Source organism: Polypterus senegalus, chromosome 3, assembly GCF_016835505.1.
Source record: "Polypterus senegalus isolate Bchr_013 chromosome 3, ASM1683550v1, whole genome shotgun sequence".
Taxonomy (NCBI): Eukaryota; Metazoa; Chordata; class Cladistia; order Polypteriformes; family Polypteridae; genus Polypterus; species Polypterus senegalus.
The window spans coordinates 113,293,643-113,312,528 of NC_053156.1; the positions used below are offsets into that span (position 1 = coordinate 113,293,643).

Sequence of the window (18,886 nt, forward strand, 5' to 3'; positions counted from 1 at the left end):
AGAGCAACAAACAATCTACCCTATCTGTCTGCTTCATTCCTTTAGATCTGATCCAGACCTGTAGTTTCATCCTGACTATGTCTATCAGTTAAATTTCAAAAAAGCAATATCCCAAAAACAATGGTTCATCAATGGTCTTCCACAGATCAGTGTGCATTAGTGACTAATGACACATCACGATGACGTGCTATCTTTTGATCCCTCATAACTGTCACGCATGCACATCTGTGGATCACTTTATTGACTCAGATCAGGTATATAATACCAGTCCGGGACAAGAGGGGGTGCTGTCGCTAACAGTCTTGTCTCATCATCTGTAGCTCAGAGAAGCTGCTCCATGAGGGTAACTGAACCCACCCTCATTGCTCAAATATGTCCAACCCTTCCTGGTCTGAATCATATAAAGGCAGTCTCAGTCTTGACCCAAGACTACTACAGGACAGAGCTCCATAAAGAGACCATTTACAAAGTTTTTTTTTTTATGTTTGTTTTGTTACCAAATCCCTTTTTCTGTTCTTCAAAATTAAATGGGGTGGCCGGGTTGGCACCCCAAATTTTCTTTGGACTTTGCCAGTCACTTGTACCAGAAACCATATACAGCTATTTTCATTAGACATAGATTTCCTGGATAGGATTCCAAACCTTTCTGCTTTCTCTTTGCAACTTTATTTTTATAACAAGCTTAAAAGACTATCCACTGATGGGGCAGATGTGCTTGGAGTGGCAGAATGATGAACAGGAAGTTTGATGGTGAGAGACAATGAGTAGTAACGCCTGTGCTCCTTCATCATAGCCAACATAAAATCCCTGTGCTTGAATACATTTCCTATTTTGTTTCTTTTATAGAATGGTATTTTTTTTTTTGGTGCCAGAGGGCAATTTCTTATCAATATGTAATGCAATAATTTCTCAAAATTACATGAGGGTTAGGTCCATGGTTTACCACTGTAAATGCATACGGTTTTCCTCAACTCAAGCTAAATTACAAACACTCCCATAAATTGCATAGATTTTGCAAAAGGAAAATGCCTGTCATTTTTAGGCCATTTATTTTCCAGTTGCCCCAATGTCGCTTTCAAATGTTTGCAAAAAAAACTTCACAAAATTCCCCTTTTTCAACTGTCAAGTCAAGAAAGAGAATCAGCAATAAAAGTTTTTCTTCATGATGCACAGTGTGCAACATTCAAATGATTTCAATTTATTGACAAGATCACCGTTATTAAGAGTTGATTAAATTGCATTTGCACGTTTAAAGCAAATGCATATTTAAAATACTGCAAGTTCCATTTGTTTATTGATACAATTTTAGTTTTCAGATGAAGAATTTTATCAAATATACGTATTTTCAACTTTACATACACTTCATTTACACAAAGTTTATATACAAGTGTAGAGGAAAGGACTAATTGATAGTTGGAGATAACAGGAGAAATTACATTCTTTGAAGTGCTATACAGTACTTTACAGTAGAATAAATAGGTAAGATTACAGTTAAGTGGACTTATTTCAATATGTGTGACAAAAAAATGCCAGTTTCTATTTGAATTTAGCAGGAACAACAACCACAACATTTATTTAAATTGGACATTTTCATACAAATAATGTAGCTCAAAGTGCTTTACATGATAAAGAAAGAGAAAAAAGACAAAATAAATAAATAAGAAAAATAAGACAAAACTCATTAACATAGAATAAAAGTAAGGTCCAATGGCCAGGGAGGACAGAAAAGCCAAAAAAAAAACTCCAGACGGCTGGAGAAAAAATAAAATCTGCAGGGGTTCCAGGCCACAAGACCACTCAGCCCCCTCTGGGCATTCTACCTAACATAAATGATCAGTCCTCATTGTATTTAGGGTTCTCATGGAAGGACTTGATGATGACGGTCATGTGAGATTATATAGATAAAGTCCTGTCCCAAGCAACGCTCAACTTCAAAGTCATGTGGTCATATGTAAATGGGTGTGATCATTTGATCAGAATGTATCTATTTTAACTGCCTACATTTTATTATTATTATTATTAATAATAATTATTATTATTTCTATAAGCAGCCATTTTGTTTTTATTAGTGTTTAAGCTATCATTTATTAACTACAAATTACAATTTTTACCCAGTTGCTGAGGTGTTAAGCACAGTAATTTATTTTGCGTTTGTAGCTTGCATATGGTAAGCTTTTCATTTATTAATACTCTCTCCTGTAAGGAGTTCCTTAGGCATCCAGTAAACTATGTTGTCCCCAAGTACCCATTTTAACAAATTACCATCAGCTGCTTTAGCAAATTTCTTTTTTAGATCATTCACTCACCATTTGCTATCACCCACCATTCTCTGTAGGCCGCAGAACTTACCATTATTCTCCGATACACTGCAATTAATTTGTTTTGGATCAGTCCTTGGTGTAACTGGCTAGGATCTGTTTGCAACTGGCTGAAATTCTCCCAATCTCCATTTTATTTAACAATATTAAAAGCATGCAGGGATCTACTAATTCATTCATAATGACAGAATTTTGTGCCGTGCAACTAAACCAAAAGTAGTCATCTTATGCAAATGATGCTGCATTGATGTCTCACTCCTTTACTGGGGTTACTGTTGTATGAGTGATGCAGTTTTAACAGAAGACATTTTAGAAATAAGACTTTATTATTCTGCGGTGGGCTGGCACGCTGCCCGGGGATTTGTTTCCTGCCTTGCAACCTGTATTGGCTGGGATTGGCTCCAGCAGACCCCTGTGACCCTGTAGTTAGGATGTAGCGGGTTGGATAATGGATGGATGGATGGACTTTATTATTTTTTTTAATGAGTGTGCAAAAATCATACCTTAGAATACACTTACTGAAAAGAGGTAAGCAAACTCTTTTTAAATATGGAACATGATTAACTGTCATATGTTTATTTTGTTGGTTGTTTTGTTTAGCCCAAAGATAAATTAGTGCACAAAACACAGGTAGTCTTTCAATCAATATTAAAACGCAATGCAGTATGTTACTCAAATTCAAATCTGTATTTCCCCAATCAATGTACAAAATGAAACATGAAAGACTGCTATGTTTCATTACAGAACTATTGATTCTTGGGTTTCAAGATAACTAAGTTTTGCCCCTTTAGGATCCTGATATTTTATTACATCCAAAAAAGTAAGATAGCCAAACACAAGCACTAAATGATCTGAGGCGTCAGTTTAAGGAGGTGCAGTAAATGGCAAATAAAACTGTAACATCACAGTAACATTATGCCCAAGATCAGTGTTTGACTTTATAGCTGTGTCACCTGATCTGAGATCAAATGTCCTGGACGCTTGGGTAAACACAGGTACTGAGCTGCCAACTGATCAGCACCTAGCGGTAAGCTGGCCAAGAAAGGTTTAACACTGGTAGAACAGAAATGCAAACAGGTAGTGAGGTTTTGCTAGGAATTATTAGTAGATGCCTCTGTTTAGGATGAACTCAACTATCACCCCTGAAAGTCCAAATGGTTGATATTCAAGGCCTCAGCAGTGGAGGGAGCTTCAAGGAGCTATGGCCAACAGGCCTGTCATGGAGGTAACCCCAAAGCACATTGGTGGACACCAGACATAAGGGAAACTGTCATGTTCCTCTTCCTTATCCTGAAAAGGTTCAAAATTTTCAATCTCACTTTATAGTTCATACTCAGCAAACCTAGAATTAGTAGATTGTCTCTATGCTGGACTTGGTCTAGTTAAATTTTAATGAAGCATTCTCTAAAACTACATAATTCAATCTTTAAATTGCAAGAGAAAAGAAAAACTCCGGCTAAAAATAAATGATACTAACAATAATCTATTATTGCAGTGGGCCAAATAAAAATGTAAGCAGTGCACTTAAGACATGATTGAAGGTTTTTAAAATACATGACAGGATTCAGTACAGTGGATCCAGGCTGTAACTTTAAAATTAGTTTTCAAGAACACTGGGGCACAGTTGGAAACTTTCTAGAGGCAAATTTCACACACACATTGAAATTGTTTCTTCACACCGAGAACCACAGAAAAAATTACTAGGTAATGTGGTAGACACGAGGACTTTAGGTATCTATAAATCTCGACTTAATATTATTTTGCAGAAATTAGGTGGGTAGGTTTGGTGTGATTTGTTGGGCTGATGGGTCTGTTCTCATCAAAATGTTTCGAATGTTGTAAAAAAGTATTTACAGATACATGAAAAGTTTGGAAATTTTCACTCAAAAACAATATAAAGCCAAGCCACCAAAATGTAATTAGTTTTAGAATCCAAAACATTTGAGGAGACCCTGAAGTTCATTCTACATTGACCGCTTTAAATATGCACCGCCAACATGGGGTGTAGCATCATCCTTATCCAAAACCTTTGATTGTCGGCTAAAAGTATGAGGACAACCATGGATCTGCTGTGCTTAGCAGCAACAGCAGGGCATTCTGTTATCTGGGAGCTCGTCAGTTTGCAGCAGATCTGCAGCAATTTTAAACTGCCATTCTTCCTGGGATAGTTACTAATGACAAGACACTTGAAAGAATGAAGTCGTATCATAAAGTATACAGCAGTATTATCTGCTGACTGGCAGTGGAAATGCATTCTCGTTTCTAAGGAAGACTTAAAGATACATTATGTCAGTCACAAAAAATAGAAATAGAGTAAAAAGATTCATCTAAACGTTATTTTTGCTTAGCTGCCTTTCAGCAGTTTCACCCTTTCTGGTAACATCATAATTTAAAGACAGCAGAAAAATAAAAGAAAACACAAAGGATAATATTGATACTGCGATGTGAATACATTTTTTAAAAATCTTTAAAGCTTTTTCCTTTATATGGCACTGAAAAGTATTTCAGTGCACTCATTTCACACATGGAACTCTGATATTCAATTCATATCTGCTATCTCATGTCTACCAAGAGCTCTTAATTTATGTCTGTTTATGTTTCTTGTGTTCTGTTTCAAAATGCTTTGTTTAATTATCTTGTCAGGTAAGAATCGATAAAATTATTTTTCATTTTTACTCATTTCTGAGTTATACTGTGCACTTAAGCATAATGTAGATTTATGTTTTTTAAAATCAAGCTGACAGTTTAAATACCTTTCTTTAAATAATGTTATTTTTCTGAAATTAATATTAATTCCTGTTATGGCCACTCATTTGCATCTGAACATTATTTGCTGTATTCAGCTACTATACTAATCAAACATTCAAGGTTCAAAGAAATAACCTTTAATAAAAAAAACACCCACTCTTCAAATAAGCATTATGTGCATTTTTGGAAAGAGTTATGTGCCTCTAATGAACCGTCCCCACTTACAACATGGCTTTAACATGAAATAAAGGAACAACAAAGAAATTGTGCCAATGGTATCCAAGGCAGAAAGCATAGTGAAGGCCCCACTGTAGCCTCCTTACCACTGAGGAAGCTAGTAAGACCAGAATATGCATCTTTGATATTTCTTAGATCAAACTTATTCTTTTCACTAATGTATACATAATGATACATTTTAGTTTGTTTCAAAAACATAACCAAGATGCTTCCAATTAACAAGTTCTATGCATTCATGAGTAAATCAATAGGAGGACATTTCAATACAATGCAAATATCAAAACAGTGCATTTGCTTATTTTCTAAACCCATTCATTTCTTTAAAGGATCATGGGAAGCAGACCCATATTCCTGCAGCATCAGGCACAAGGCAGAGTCACGTTTCGAAATGTAATGTCAGTCCTGTCTTCAGCTGAAAGGTGAGTGCAGGTGTTTAAAGCTACACCAACCGAAGGATGAGTTCATGAAAGCTCAGAGCGAGAAGGCAACATTAACATTCAAAAATATCTAAAAACAGGTCAGCAAATAGAAAGACATAATTCAAACATGTACATCGATCTGATTTCAAAACTGATTACACAATATAAACTACATAATAATTCCTTTTCCCTTTCTGTCAAAAAGTTCACCCTCAGACCGTGCTGTATGTGAATAAGGACAGATTCACTGTCTGGACGAGCTTTCACATTCTCACTTTGCTCAGGTGAATTTGTCTATTGGTTGTTTATCAGCAGTCTGTTTTTACTCCAGAGTGTCAAAGACAGGCGTGTTAGTTTAACTGGTGACTCTAGTGTGAGTGAGTGCACTATGTGGTGGACTAGCACCCTGAACAGGACTGATTCCTGCCTTGTACCCAGTGCTGCCACCATACTTTCCTTCTCTCCATAAGTCTTTCTGTACATTAGGCCATTTCAAAATAGACAAATTGATATATTCAACAAATTACATAATGTTTAGTCTTGTTACTCTCCCTAGAACTTTAATCAGTTTAACTAAGCTCAGTATCAATATTCATTATGAGTATAACAAAAACAGCACATAAAAGACAAACTTTTGCATGAATTTGAAAAGCTGTTCTGCAGACAATAGCACCATTTTTGTTCTAAAATGTTAAAAAATGCTTTACCTCCATAGTCTTATACAGAGCACATGTTCTTTGCTTGCTTTTGTCAAGATGGGACGGTGTCTCTGATATGTTTCTGCTCTCCCTGTCTAACTCTACCAGCTGATGACTGTTAAGCCAACTGATATGAATAAGCAGTGTGTGTCATGTCATGGCTAAGGCACTGGACTCTAAACCACCAGACTGCTGGACCAATTTGCACCCCTTCCTCTAAGTATGATCCTGAGAGAGTCATTCAGCTCGTTTGATCTCCAACTCCAAAAAAAAAATTTGTGACATATCCTGAGCATGCAAATCACTTGGAATTAAGGCGTCTATCATATATTGTATAGGGTGGTCGAGATCTAATTATGCAATTTTCATTAAGCTATAACTTATTAAGTTTATTACATAGAAAATCACCCGAACAATCCCAGACCATCGAGAAGTGTGCGAACTGACGACATGAAAAATCGTCTTTGCGCCGAACTGGAATCGTCCCCGCATAATTCAGATGATCTGGATCTGCATAATTAGATCTGGACCACCCTGTACATAAGAATAATACAATATGAATCAAATGCCCACCTAAGAAAACTGTTTTCTAAAATTAAATACCTGCTCTTAAGTATAAATAAAATTCAGTAATACATTTAAAAATCAAATATTACAATGCCAAAATGTAATAATAAACAGATAAAAAGTCAACTCATATCCATTCTAATTTAGATTACTTTTTGCTCAATTAACTATTTGAGCAGGATGAATGTGATCTCCTCGGGTTTTTGAGGCCAAGGAAATCAGATCAACCAGACAGTGAAGAACACTTTATACTTCTTCCTGAATGTATGCAGCTGCATTCTGCGTTTTCTTGAGCTGTCTTGACAGGCAGAAGGCAAGGACTGCTGAGATCAATACCAGAGCAATTTGTGTCACTGTCTAAAATCCACGGATTACAGCTAATCAGTAGATGGTGTCAAGGATAAGCAAGCCAGGGAAAACTTCTAACCTTAGAAGCCCCAACTGCTTCAGGGAGATTTTTACACATCACTTACAATAGTTTTATTAGTAGGATGCAATTTACGCTGTGTCGTTTAATTTCCCACTCCTGACCATTTTAGAAGTGATGTGGAATGTTATATGCTTTTAATAAATTTATTAAAAGATCAAAAAACAAGAAGTTATGCACAACTCATTATTTAAAAATAAGTTGTGGGGCCAGTCATCAAATATTGAGCAACATTTAATTAGTAGTTTGTGTATTTGTTTCATAAAAAGTAGCATGTACTTTTATTTTTTTTTTTATTATTAATCCCAAAGGAAATTACTTGGCTGCGGTGGGTTGGCACCCTGCCTGGGATTGGTTCCTGCCTTGCGCCCTGTGTTGGCTGGGATTGGCTCCAGCAGACCCCAGTGACCCTGTGTTCGGATTCAACAGGTTGGAAAATGGATGGATGGAAGGAAATTACTTGGTTTTTCACATACCCCTTGGAGTCAGAAATTATACAGTGCCCCTGGAGCAATTGAAGGCTAAGGGCCTTGCTCAAGGGCCCAGCAGAGTAGCATCTCTTTTTGGCAGTGACGGGGATTTGAACCGGCAGACTTCGGGATACCAGTGCAGATCCTTAGCCTCCGAGCCACCACTCCTTAATAATAAGGCTCAAGTGAAGTTAGCCTCCCAGAAAACAAACACTGTCCATTAAAAATCTGATTAGTCAAATCTGCAGATAGAGTTCTTTGACTTTTTTTTGGGTAAGCCTGCCATGTTTTTGTGGTGGATGGTATCCGTATTCCCATTCCAGCTGTCGAGTGACTTTCATCGAGATCTCTACTTGTGCGAATAGAAAGCCAGTTACTTATGCATAGTGTTGCTGGAATGGAAATGAAAACTATTTGACAAAAACAGTTTTTTATTTTAAGATGCATTTTCTAATGTAGTTAATTGATTTCAAATATTTTAGAAACGCTCCTAAAAATGTTTCAAATGATGCTTTCTGATTAGCTTTTGCGTCTCCCTTAGCCCACTGCATTTTACACCACGTCTACTGGATAGATAAAGCTGGCATCTAATAATGTACAAACTTTGTAAAAAGTACAAACATTCCATTTTCTTAAAAACTACAAAACTGGCTGAGACGTATTTTTTAGTATTGCAACTAGAAATGACAGCAGTATTTAATGTAACAGCACTGGAACTTATAGTGTAAAAATCCAGACAGTATGGAGAAAGATCAAATTAAATGTGCACAGTCCAAGATGCTAAAGAACACCACAAACTGTTATAAATGAAAACAGCAAGTTATGGAAAAATGAGAAAAAATCATTAGTATTGCCAATTCACCTAACCTGAGGAAACTGGAGCAACCAGAGGAAACTCATGCAGACATGGGGAAAACCTCCATGCAGGGCCACAGACCCTGGTCTCCTTACTGCAAGGCAGCAGTTCTACCACTGCACCACCGTTCCACCAATAAAGTGTTATTAATGAATGGATGAATGGTTATTCTTATAGTCAATGCATGTTTACCTGATCTGCATTATGAACACAAAAAATCATCTCTTTGAAGGTGTACTTTGTTCCCAGTAGTACAGACTAACTTTGTTTGAAAAGTTTTAACATCTTACCTCTTTGAAGATGAAGAAGTTCAGAATGACCATCCCAAAGTTGTAAATAATGAGTACGGAACGTAGCTGAAAGGGTTCTTGGTTCCGCATCCACTTTGGGCCCAGCCATAAGAAAAGGAGGTACAGAGAACTAATTGCTAAAGTGGGCAGGGGGGACTGCATCATGGGCCAGTTTTCTACCCTCTTGTCTGAAAAAAAAGATTTAATAATTAGTTCAAATTCAAAATAATTTAAATATTTTCCACAAATAAAGCAATGTTCTATTTGCTAGAAGCACATTTTAAAGTTTAGTGCTCATTTAATAGGTACCCTCAGGGATTTACGTCCCACCTAATAATTATTCAGAATGTAAAATATATGCTTGTTTTGAATGCATAACAAGTGAAAAACATTGTTCCCTCGTAATTCTGACAGTAATGGTAAGAGGTTATTTCTCTCTTTTGGCACTGAGATCATTCATCAGTATTAGGCATTTTTACGGCTGACTGCAAAGTACTATAGATTGAACTGCTGGTCCATTTAACATGTACAAATAATTTCTAATTAATAATTTGACTAAAAGTGCACAATAGTTGTAACATGTAGCACAATTTAATTTCCCAACTAAATATGAACTGCATAAACAAGAGGAAATTTTGCCATGTTATGCAATGGAAAGGAGTCAGCACTTCAAATCAAGGATAGATGGTGAAAAGCTGCTATAAGAATCATATTCCAAAAAAAAGACAAAATTGAAGTGAATTGGACTCACAGAATAAATAAAAAAGATAAGGATAAGGTTGCCTTCTCAAATGTGTTGATTTTTGTCTTGCAAGAAATACTAATGAATGCAAGAGATGGCCTAGTACCCAACATCAATTAAGACATACATAAGGGAAAGATAGCCACTTAGATGAGAATCAAACCAAGGGAATAATGATAAAAATGCTATAAAAGTATTTTTTTAGGAAAAAAAAAACGTAAAAAGTATACATACTCACTTAACAACTTTTCCAAGAGACATTGAATTGATACACTACTATGAGTTGCATAGTGGTGCTGGTGCATTGGTTTGCGATGCTGTCTCATAACCTACACGTACAGATTCAGATCCTCGCTCAGTGCCTGCCTGGTGGAGTTTACACGTTCTTACTGTGACTGCTTATGTTTTTCTTTGTGGCACTCTTGTTAAGTAAATGACTGGCCTGGAATGAGTGTGGCCTACCGCTTAGTGATGTCAGATTCCTGGCTCATTCCTGCTTTGCAGCTGCTGCTGCTCGGATAGGTTCTGACTCTCCCCATAGATTCTGAATTGGATTCAGCAGGTGTTAAAAACTGATTGTTGGATAGATAAGAAAAGAATGGCCTGTGTTAACAGTTAATTGTAATGCATTTATAGTATCCTTCCATCTGGAAACACAGTATATTCAGCTTGAAAAAAAAAATGACAAAGAGGTGTCCAAATTTGCTCTGGCCTCTGTCATCTGCCTTTCTTTTCATTTGACTACACAGCCATGCTCCACAATCATTTTTTTGATAAACTATTGTTTAATCAAGCAGGAAAGTGACTGGAGGAGACATATCACTTAAAGATGCCAAATCCTAGAGCCATGATGTGGAGGTTTAAATATTCTGTTTGTGGTGAGCCGCTTGATTTTTTTGCTCTGCTTTGCTTTCCTAACATCTGGATTATGACCTCTGTGCTTGTCTTTTGGATTTCTTCCTTTAATGCTTAAAGCTTCATCTCCCAGATGGCGCCAATAAGAGTTCCTCCCCCACAGTACCGCCCTTGTTTGAATTAAGCAGGTTTGAGAATATCACGTAGAAAACACATTTTACTTAATGTCAGGAGCACTAGTAAATGTGAATGAGTTGAAGCTATAAGGTAAGGTCCTTTTCAAGTGTAAATATCCCAACAAAAGTGTCCAAGGAAAGGCCCAAGTTTGTTTTGAATGTATTTATATTTATATCAGATATTTGGTCAATCCCCTAAGTGCATCTGGTCCCTGTAGACTTTGAGCTGAATCCTTTTAAAGCATGTACGCCTCAACTACATCTCAAGCTGCTGGGACACTCACTGTGTGATCATTAAAAACATGGATTAACTGGTTTGGTTTTCTAGAAATGCAAGGTGAGCTGTTAACTGCCATTCTTGCTGATCTCTCCTTTGTTGTTAGCCAAATTTCTGATGAGGCTGAAGACAGCTACTTATTCAAACTATTTCTTCGTACAGAAATGATAAATTAATAGAACATAAATTACTGATTCAACCAGAAAAAGTTTCAACTTGGAAAGGGAAAGTGAAGTTAAAGAATAATAATCAGCACCCTAACAAGCATACAATAAGTATTGGGTAGTTGTTAACTTCATTAGCTGCAACTAGCAAAGATGATAACAGGGTAAGATTTTTAACATAATACAGTATGCTTTGGTTCTCGAGGAAAAAACATATATTGTAAATGAAACTGATACTTTACCCCTTCATGATTGCATTTCATCATCTAATGACTTTCATGACCAAAAAAACATCCATCCATTATCCAACCCGCTATATCCTAACTACAGGATCATGGGGGTCTGCTGGAGCCAATCCCAGCCCACACAGGGCGCAAGGCAGGAAACAAACCCTGGGCAGGGCAGGACACACACACACCAAGCACACACTAGGGACAATTTAGAATCACCAATGCACCTAACCTGCATGTCTTTGGACTGTGGGAGGAAACCCAAACAGACACGGGGAAAACATGCAAACTCCACGCAGGGAGGACCCGGGAAGCGAACCCGGGTCTCCTAACTGCAAGACAGCAGTGCTACCCACTGCGCCACTGTGCCGCCCCAAAAAAAAATCCTTTCCTAATTAATAATGAGTAAATTCTAGTGATCTACTATAATATGTTTATATATACGGTAATACGCTATCGTGGCTGTCAGTTTGTCTGTCCAGGATTTTAAATCACCTGTGGCTCGCAAACCGTTTGACCTATTGACCTGAGATTTGGTACACAAATACTATGTGATGTCTACTATCCACCTTTGGGGTGATGATTGACCTCCAAAGTTATTCCTCTTTTTATTTTTATTTTATTGTAAAATCAACTCTCAGCAGTGGCCAACAGGGCGGCCATGTTTGCCGTCACTCATCCCCACCTCTTCATCTTCATATCTTAAATCATTCTTGAGGCAGATTGAAGACTTAAATGCCAGCTTAAGTGAAAAATGAAAGAAAACGTACTAAGTAATTGCAACACAAACGCTGACTTAATCAGGTTTAACGCAAAAAGATGCCAATGAAAGAAGAGAAGAAGTGGGCCGATAGGGTGGAGGAAAGAAGAGCTGCTCAGGAAGCAGCAAGCGCATCAACCTCTGAGCAAACTCATGCAGAGAAAGAGTAGGAAAACTAGGAATGCTCAAGTCAAGTGTATTCACTGCATGTTATCGTACAGTGCGCCGTTACTAGTATACTATAAAACTGGAAGTCTATTTGAAAATACCTTCTTTTTATCCTTCCTTGAATGGCGTTGCACTGGGCCCTGTACAAGATAATCAGCCTCCCTGCTGTCACCTCTTCTACTGAAAAAATCCTGTATGATATTGAGGGATCACCCAATGGTCCTTTCACTATTCTGATATTCTTAGGGCACTTTAGAACCTGGATCCTATCCTTAACCCCACGACAACTACTGCAGCCCATGTGATCACCAAGCCACTCACTGACTGTAAAAGGCGATGTACCATGTTAGTCATTATGGATGCAAAGAGAAATGAAGCAAAATGACACCTTTTATTGGCTAACTGAACAGATTACAATATGAAGTTCTCAGCCTGAACTGCCTCAAAAGCTTGCATAGTGTAATCTATTCAGTTAGCCAATAAAAGGTGTCATTTTTGCTTCACTTCTCATTACTTACTGTAGAAGAAATAATATTACTAATGAAAGAAGTTCAATTAAAGAAACCTAGCTATGCCATAACCCTTTAAAGTTAAGAAAATTAATTAAACTAATTTAACATACATACTGAACCCAGATTATTTGAACTATGGACAACTAACACTAACCACTATATCACCATGCCATTCTTACAATGCTAAACTGGTAAATTTTCAGTGAGGATGTCCCTGGACTTTGCTCCACCTTTTTAAGTTGTCACTCACATCTCACCAATATGGTTGTTATTCGACTAGAAACTCAAACTTGATCTTGCATGAGTGTGGGCATGATTGTGTGTGATAGGTTCACATAACAAACAGGTTTTAATCTAACCTTCTACTTGATACATCCAGGAAAGGCCTCAGACCCCATAACATTGTAATAGTAAAAGTGGGCTTAAAATGTAATGGTGAAAGTTTTATATTGTAGTCCTCAGTTTATAGCCATTGTAAGTTAACAAAAAATCTTGGAGATGAGCTTCTAGAGTTTGTGTAGTCCTTACAATACAAGAGAAATGAAATGCTGAACATGAGCCATGAATCTGAGAATTCATTCAAATAAAAAAATTCCCACTTAGCATGTGTACATGCCACCGTTGAAACCAAATAACAGCAAAATATTTGAGAAAGCTTATCAAGTATCGTTGAAGCTGGGAGCCTGCACATCTGTAAATTATGGAAGAAATAAAATTCACTAAAATGAAAATTATATTAAAAGAGCTTAGATTGTCTTTTAAAGTTAATAATTTAGAAACTATAGAAAGCAAAACTTTGCTTTTGAATGCAATAAATGTGAGAGGGCATTGTTAAGAGTGCTAGCAATCAGTTGACCTTAAAGAGTAAAAACAATCAAACAAGGTACAGTATTTCTCTACTGTGACGTGTACTGTTACTGTTTGTGAAGCAACTCAGTTTTCCTAAAGAAGCTAAAAAAATTTTAGTTGGGGGGCAGACTCTCTTTAAACTTCAGGCTTTCCAGTTTTGGCTGCCGTGTCAAGGTGCTGCTCAAGAGGAATTATAGCCCTGTCGTAAAGTCCAATATCCTTGCAAACAAAAACATTTATCCTGTGTTTCGCTTTTAGCGTTAATTGTTACTTTTGACAGGTTTGGCAAGAATATCAGTTTAGTTTGAACATCACTACTGCACCATTCACGTTAAACCTGACGTGCCTGACTTTTGTCCAGTGTATGTTAGCACATTTATCACAGCAAGCAAAGAGCACTTGTTTGCCATCGCCATTAATAACAATTGAAAATGACTATGAAATGTCAGACTTGCCTTTACTGACTTTTACAGTCTTGTATTCTCCTTTTTTAATGTTTTTTCCCACTCCCGCCCACAATGCTTAAAATCAATTCTGCGTTGCATTGGGTCCTGCGAATCCCACAGAGAGCAGACCTCCAGAGTCACAGGTACATTTTTGTTGAACCTACACTGAAACAGTTCCTGACTGCAGCCAAAGAAAAGTAAAATTCAGTCATCATCAAAAATGTGTCAAAGAGAATTAAAAAGTTAATGAAGCGTAGGAAACCAATGTATTATTGGAAGTTACCCTAAGAATCACAGAAAATACTGAAAAGAGCTTCTGGGCTAAAATCACAAAAAAAAAATATCAAATAAGCCTCTAGACTTCCCTAGGTCAAATGCCTGAACGGCTCTAAAATAATTACGGGTCTGAGGGATTTTTGTGTGATTTCCGCATTACCATTTAATTCTCTAGGGAAGCATAACATTATAGTTTTCTAAAATACACAACAAATGCAAAAAAAATCCATTTTGAAATTGTTTATAGTGAGCAAAAGTCAGTCAACGGATCCAAAAATATATTTTTAAAATCATATTAGCTATTAAGTCAAAAGCTTTGAATAGTCTCTTGTATACATCACCCACTTCACTGTGTAACACGTCTAAGAATTCAGGTATTTTTTGGTATTGTTTAATTTAGAGCTTTTGTGACTGCTTAATGCTAGATATAATTTTCCCAATGCGTAATTACAAAATCAAGGCATCCAGACAATAATTGCCAAATTTATAAAATATAACAAACAAAAGTGTATTACTTCCAATACTTCAAGTGTTACCTGAAAATGAATGGAATTTAAAGTAGGAAGAAATTAACAAAATAAAAACAATATGTATGAACAACTAAGATTGTAACCAAAATGTGCAGAGTTTATCCTGATCATAGTACAAGCCTCTGAAGGTACAGCAAAAATAGCAACCTTAGACCCACTTAGTGAAGATCACAAGGCATTGCTCTGGGCACTTGTTGATCGCAGGACCCACTGTCCCACATACCTATTCTACAGAATGTGAGGGGAAAACTAAAGTACTCAGAGGAAAAACCCACACAGACATGAGGAGAATGCTGAAAACCCCAACATGAAAAGACTGAATCCAGGACACAGGCAGCTGTATGGAAGTAGTGAATCAATGTGTCATCCTACAGAGGTATAGTACATTGTGAAATGAAATCACTTCTTTCTTTAATGAAATCAAGAGTGCCTGGCACTTAACTATGTGTATTTCAATCATCTTTCATTCAAGGTGTATTATTTTCTAGGTTTATTATTTTCTTACTAGGTGTACTTCATTCATGCTGTGAATACTGCATAATAAAAACCAAGACGGAGACACAAGCAGTACAACTGACTGGATGGTCAGTAGTGTATTCACTAGCTGATTTAATATTGGATTAGCTCACTTATACACATTAGCCACAGCCCACAAGTTAAACTCTTTTTAGTAATATAAAGTCGGTTTTCTGTAGATGCATGACTCACAAAGGGGAGCATGGTAGCACAGAAATTAGTACTGCCGCTTCACCATTCTCAAGTTAAAATTCTAGCTTTGCTCGCTGTCTGTTTGGAATTTCCACATTCTCCCTGTATCTATAAAACTAATTAAACTGACTGAAGAAAAGATGGATGGCTTATTCACAAGTGGGTATATCAAACTGTAGAATTTGTGATACGATTATTTTATCCTTCAATAAAGCCAGGTGATTAAACTTAAAACCATTAATTAAGAAACACGCTAGGTTGCTTCCCAAAGATTGCAACAGTGGTAGCTGGAACCTGTGTTCATTTATCAATGCAAATCACACTTTTCCCACTAGTTTTTCTCTTTGTCCACTGTAGTCTACACTTCTACAGTTTTGGTAATTTATACTGAGGAAGAAAACTACTCTGCTCTTTACGTTTTCTAACCATTTTTATATGATCACCCATTATGGGTATTTCATTACAGTACTTCAGTTATTTTTAATGCTGCTTTTAGGTTGAAATATCTCCATCAAATGGCACAAACGTTTTCTCTCATTTGAAAATCACAAACATATATCTAGGTCCAGTACTTTTTCTTCTTCTTTAACCTTATTGTTAATGCCATTTCAGTACACAAAATATATACTCTCAATCTGCCTTAAATTTCACTGTTTTATTTTGTTAACGGTATGCTCGTCCTTGTACCAAGATTTCAAATACTTAAGCTGAATATTCTGTCTACATTCTTCCATTTCAGCCAATCTAACACTTAAATGTTATTCTTATTTTTTCTTACATTTTTTCCAAGGTGCTTTCCAATCATTTTTATAGCATTAAACATACTCAGTATCATGAATAAATTGCTTATGCCAGATCAACCATATTTGGCAGCTGACAGTAGATTTGGATTCCCTCATACTTACTACTCCTAAATATGTTTCTTCTCCAGCAGCTTGTAGTTGTTTTCCAGACAGTACTTTTCACAATGTTACCTCTCATATAGTATTTCTCAAGGTTCAGATTCTTTTTGCTAAATTTTCTTCAACATATATACGCTCAATCTCAGTTCCCAGATTCACCAAAACAACATCATGCTTAATAAACACCATGATAATATCACATAACATTCTCAAACCTGTTTAATCCAAACCAGTATCTCAGTTAGCCAGAGACTACCCTGGCAGCAAAATAGAAAAAGACAAAAATCAACCCAAATTGGGGTACCAGTCAATCAATCACTAGTACAAATATCAATAAATAACAACATATATGAAACACTTTAGAATCTGCTTGTCTTTTCTTTTATCTCATAATTGTATTTGCCAGAGAATTAGTATATTGCTGTAAATGTTTAAAACAATCATTTCACAGAACTCCTGCATTTGCACTGTAATTCTTGTCTACTTAGTAAAATGTACTGTGAATTTGTAATGTGAAACATTTTATATCTATATATATAATTCACTAATTGCAAGCAAGACACTGAGGGCACACAAGACAGTGAACTCAAGCAAGACAGAGCCCCACCCACCAACTCTAACCCTCCTACCGCGTCATGGGATACGCACGACAGAGCCACGCACGCCATCTGTAACCGTCCTCCCAAGTCCAGCGTCGCTCTCGAGGCACGCAACAACTCACCAAACACAGCCTCAGTCGCTTTCTTCTGTGCAAAAGTCCACATGCACCTCTGAGCCACATTGACTTTACACCGCACGCAAGGCAGAGAGCCACGATCGGCAACTCACAAATCCCCACCCGCCAACTCTAACTATGGGCAAGCAAGACAGAGAGCGCACGCAAGACAGAGAGTCTCGCCCACCAACTCTAAGACCATGGGATACGCACGCATTTAGTCTGTAATTGCATATAAACGATTCGCCAAAATCTGTTGTATGTAAACGATACTGTTTAAAACATTATTGTTTTTTTCATCAGAAAACCCGGTTTCCACGTCTACCTGTATTAGTTTAAATGGCACTTTTACCACCCGCAATATGGCGGACGCGCTGACTTATCGTGTCAACTGGGCAACACAGTGAATACGGCGTCTATCTATATATGTCTATGTTTTCCGTAGCCTGCTACAGGAAGGTACTCTCTCAACCATTGGCATTGGTTTCGCTCCTTTCTATTTTCATTATACTGCGACAGTGGTTTCCTAAGCCTTTGTTATACTGAATTCCTCTCTCACCGTTTTCCGTTTCTATTCTTACACCACCGTATGCTATGGCGGGCTTCGGCTAGTAATATAAATTTTGATTATTTGAGCAGCCAATTGCCTGTTAGAAGACAATTACAACAGTGGAACTGGTACTCTGCACAATTAGTCCTTTAAATCAAGAAATGATCACCAAAGAAAAAAAAATATTGGTGTGGGTATCCAGCAATGGTGTCAGTTTCAACAAAAGACACATCAAAGACACAAAGTTACAGTTACAGGCAACTCTATATTTTTCTGGCATGAGTGAGTTTATATGTGTTTCCTGCATCGTGAAAATTCTGCCAACATTAGCTTCAACCTTACATAAACTTGATAAAACAGATCCAGAAGGGTTGGGCAAAACTATCAGGGTGAATGCATGAAATCATAAAACTAAAAGCAACAAGAGTGCAAGGGTGCTGTCGTTAGTGGGCAAATGACAGAAAGGGCTCAGTGCTACTACAGAATGCACCACTACAAAATTCAGCTTGCACAAAACATTTGTCTAACTTTTGTGCTTTTTTTTAATTGACTGTATTAGAACAATTGGCACACGACCAAAGTTGAAAACATTTTGATCTTTTAATAAAAATGAACAACAAAAGCAGGGATAAATTGCTTTTAAAATGAGGTTTGTTTAATTTTTAGTGCAACTGTATAAATTGGGTTGTAAATATTTCTGTTATTTTGCCTTCAAATTAGATTTTATTTCTTTCCCACAAAAATGGCTATGCCGTTTTTATCCTTACTTAAGCTTGAAATGGAAGACAAAATTGTGAATGTGCCACATTTTCAGCTTCTGCAGTGAAACGTGGTGGCTCAGAAATAGAACTCTAAGCACAAAGTTGCAGTTCAGCTACTTTCTCTGACCTACAGTGTACAGTATGTAGGTAGTTACAGGATATATCTGTATTTGAGCAGCGCCTTTGTGTTTTCTATAGAAAAGCACAGCATAAAACAGAGGCTGTTGGCTCTGCT

At 36.9% G+C, this 18,886-nt stretch overlaps 1 protein-coding gene across 1 annotated transcript in view; it reads right to left on the reverse strand.

Moving 5' to 3' along the window:
* Nucleotides 1–18,886, reverse strand: part of elovl4a (ELOVL fatty acid elongase 4a) — a 66,412-nt gene that overhangs the window by 35,304 nt on the left and 12,222 nt on the right. The window contains exon 3 of the mRNA XM_039747828.1: nt 9,031–9,218. Coding sequence (XP_039603762.1) covers nt 9,031–9,218 — 188 coding nt within the window. The remainder of the gene's footprint in view (nt 1–9,030; nt 9,219–18,886) is intronic.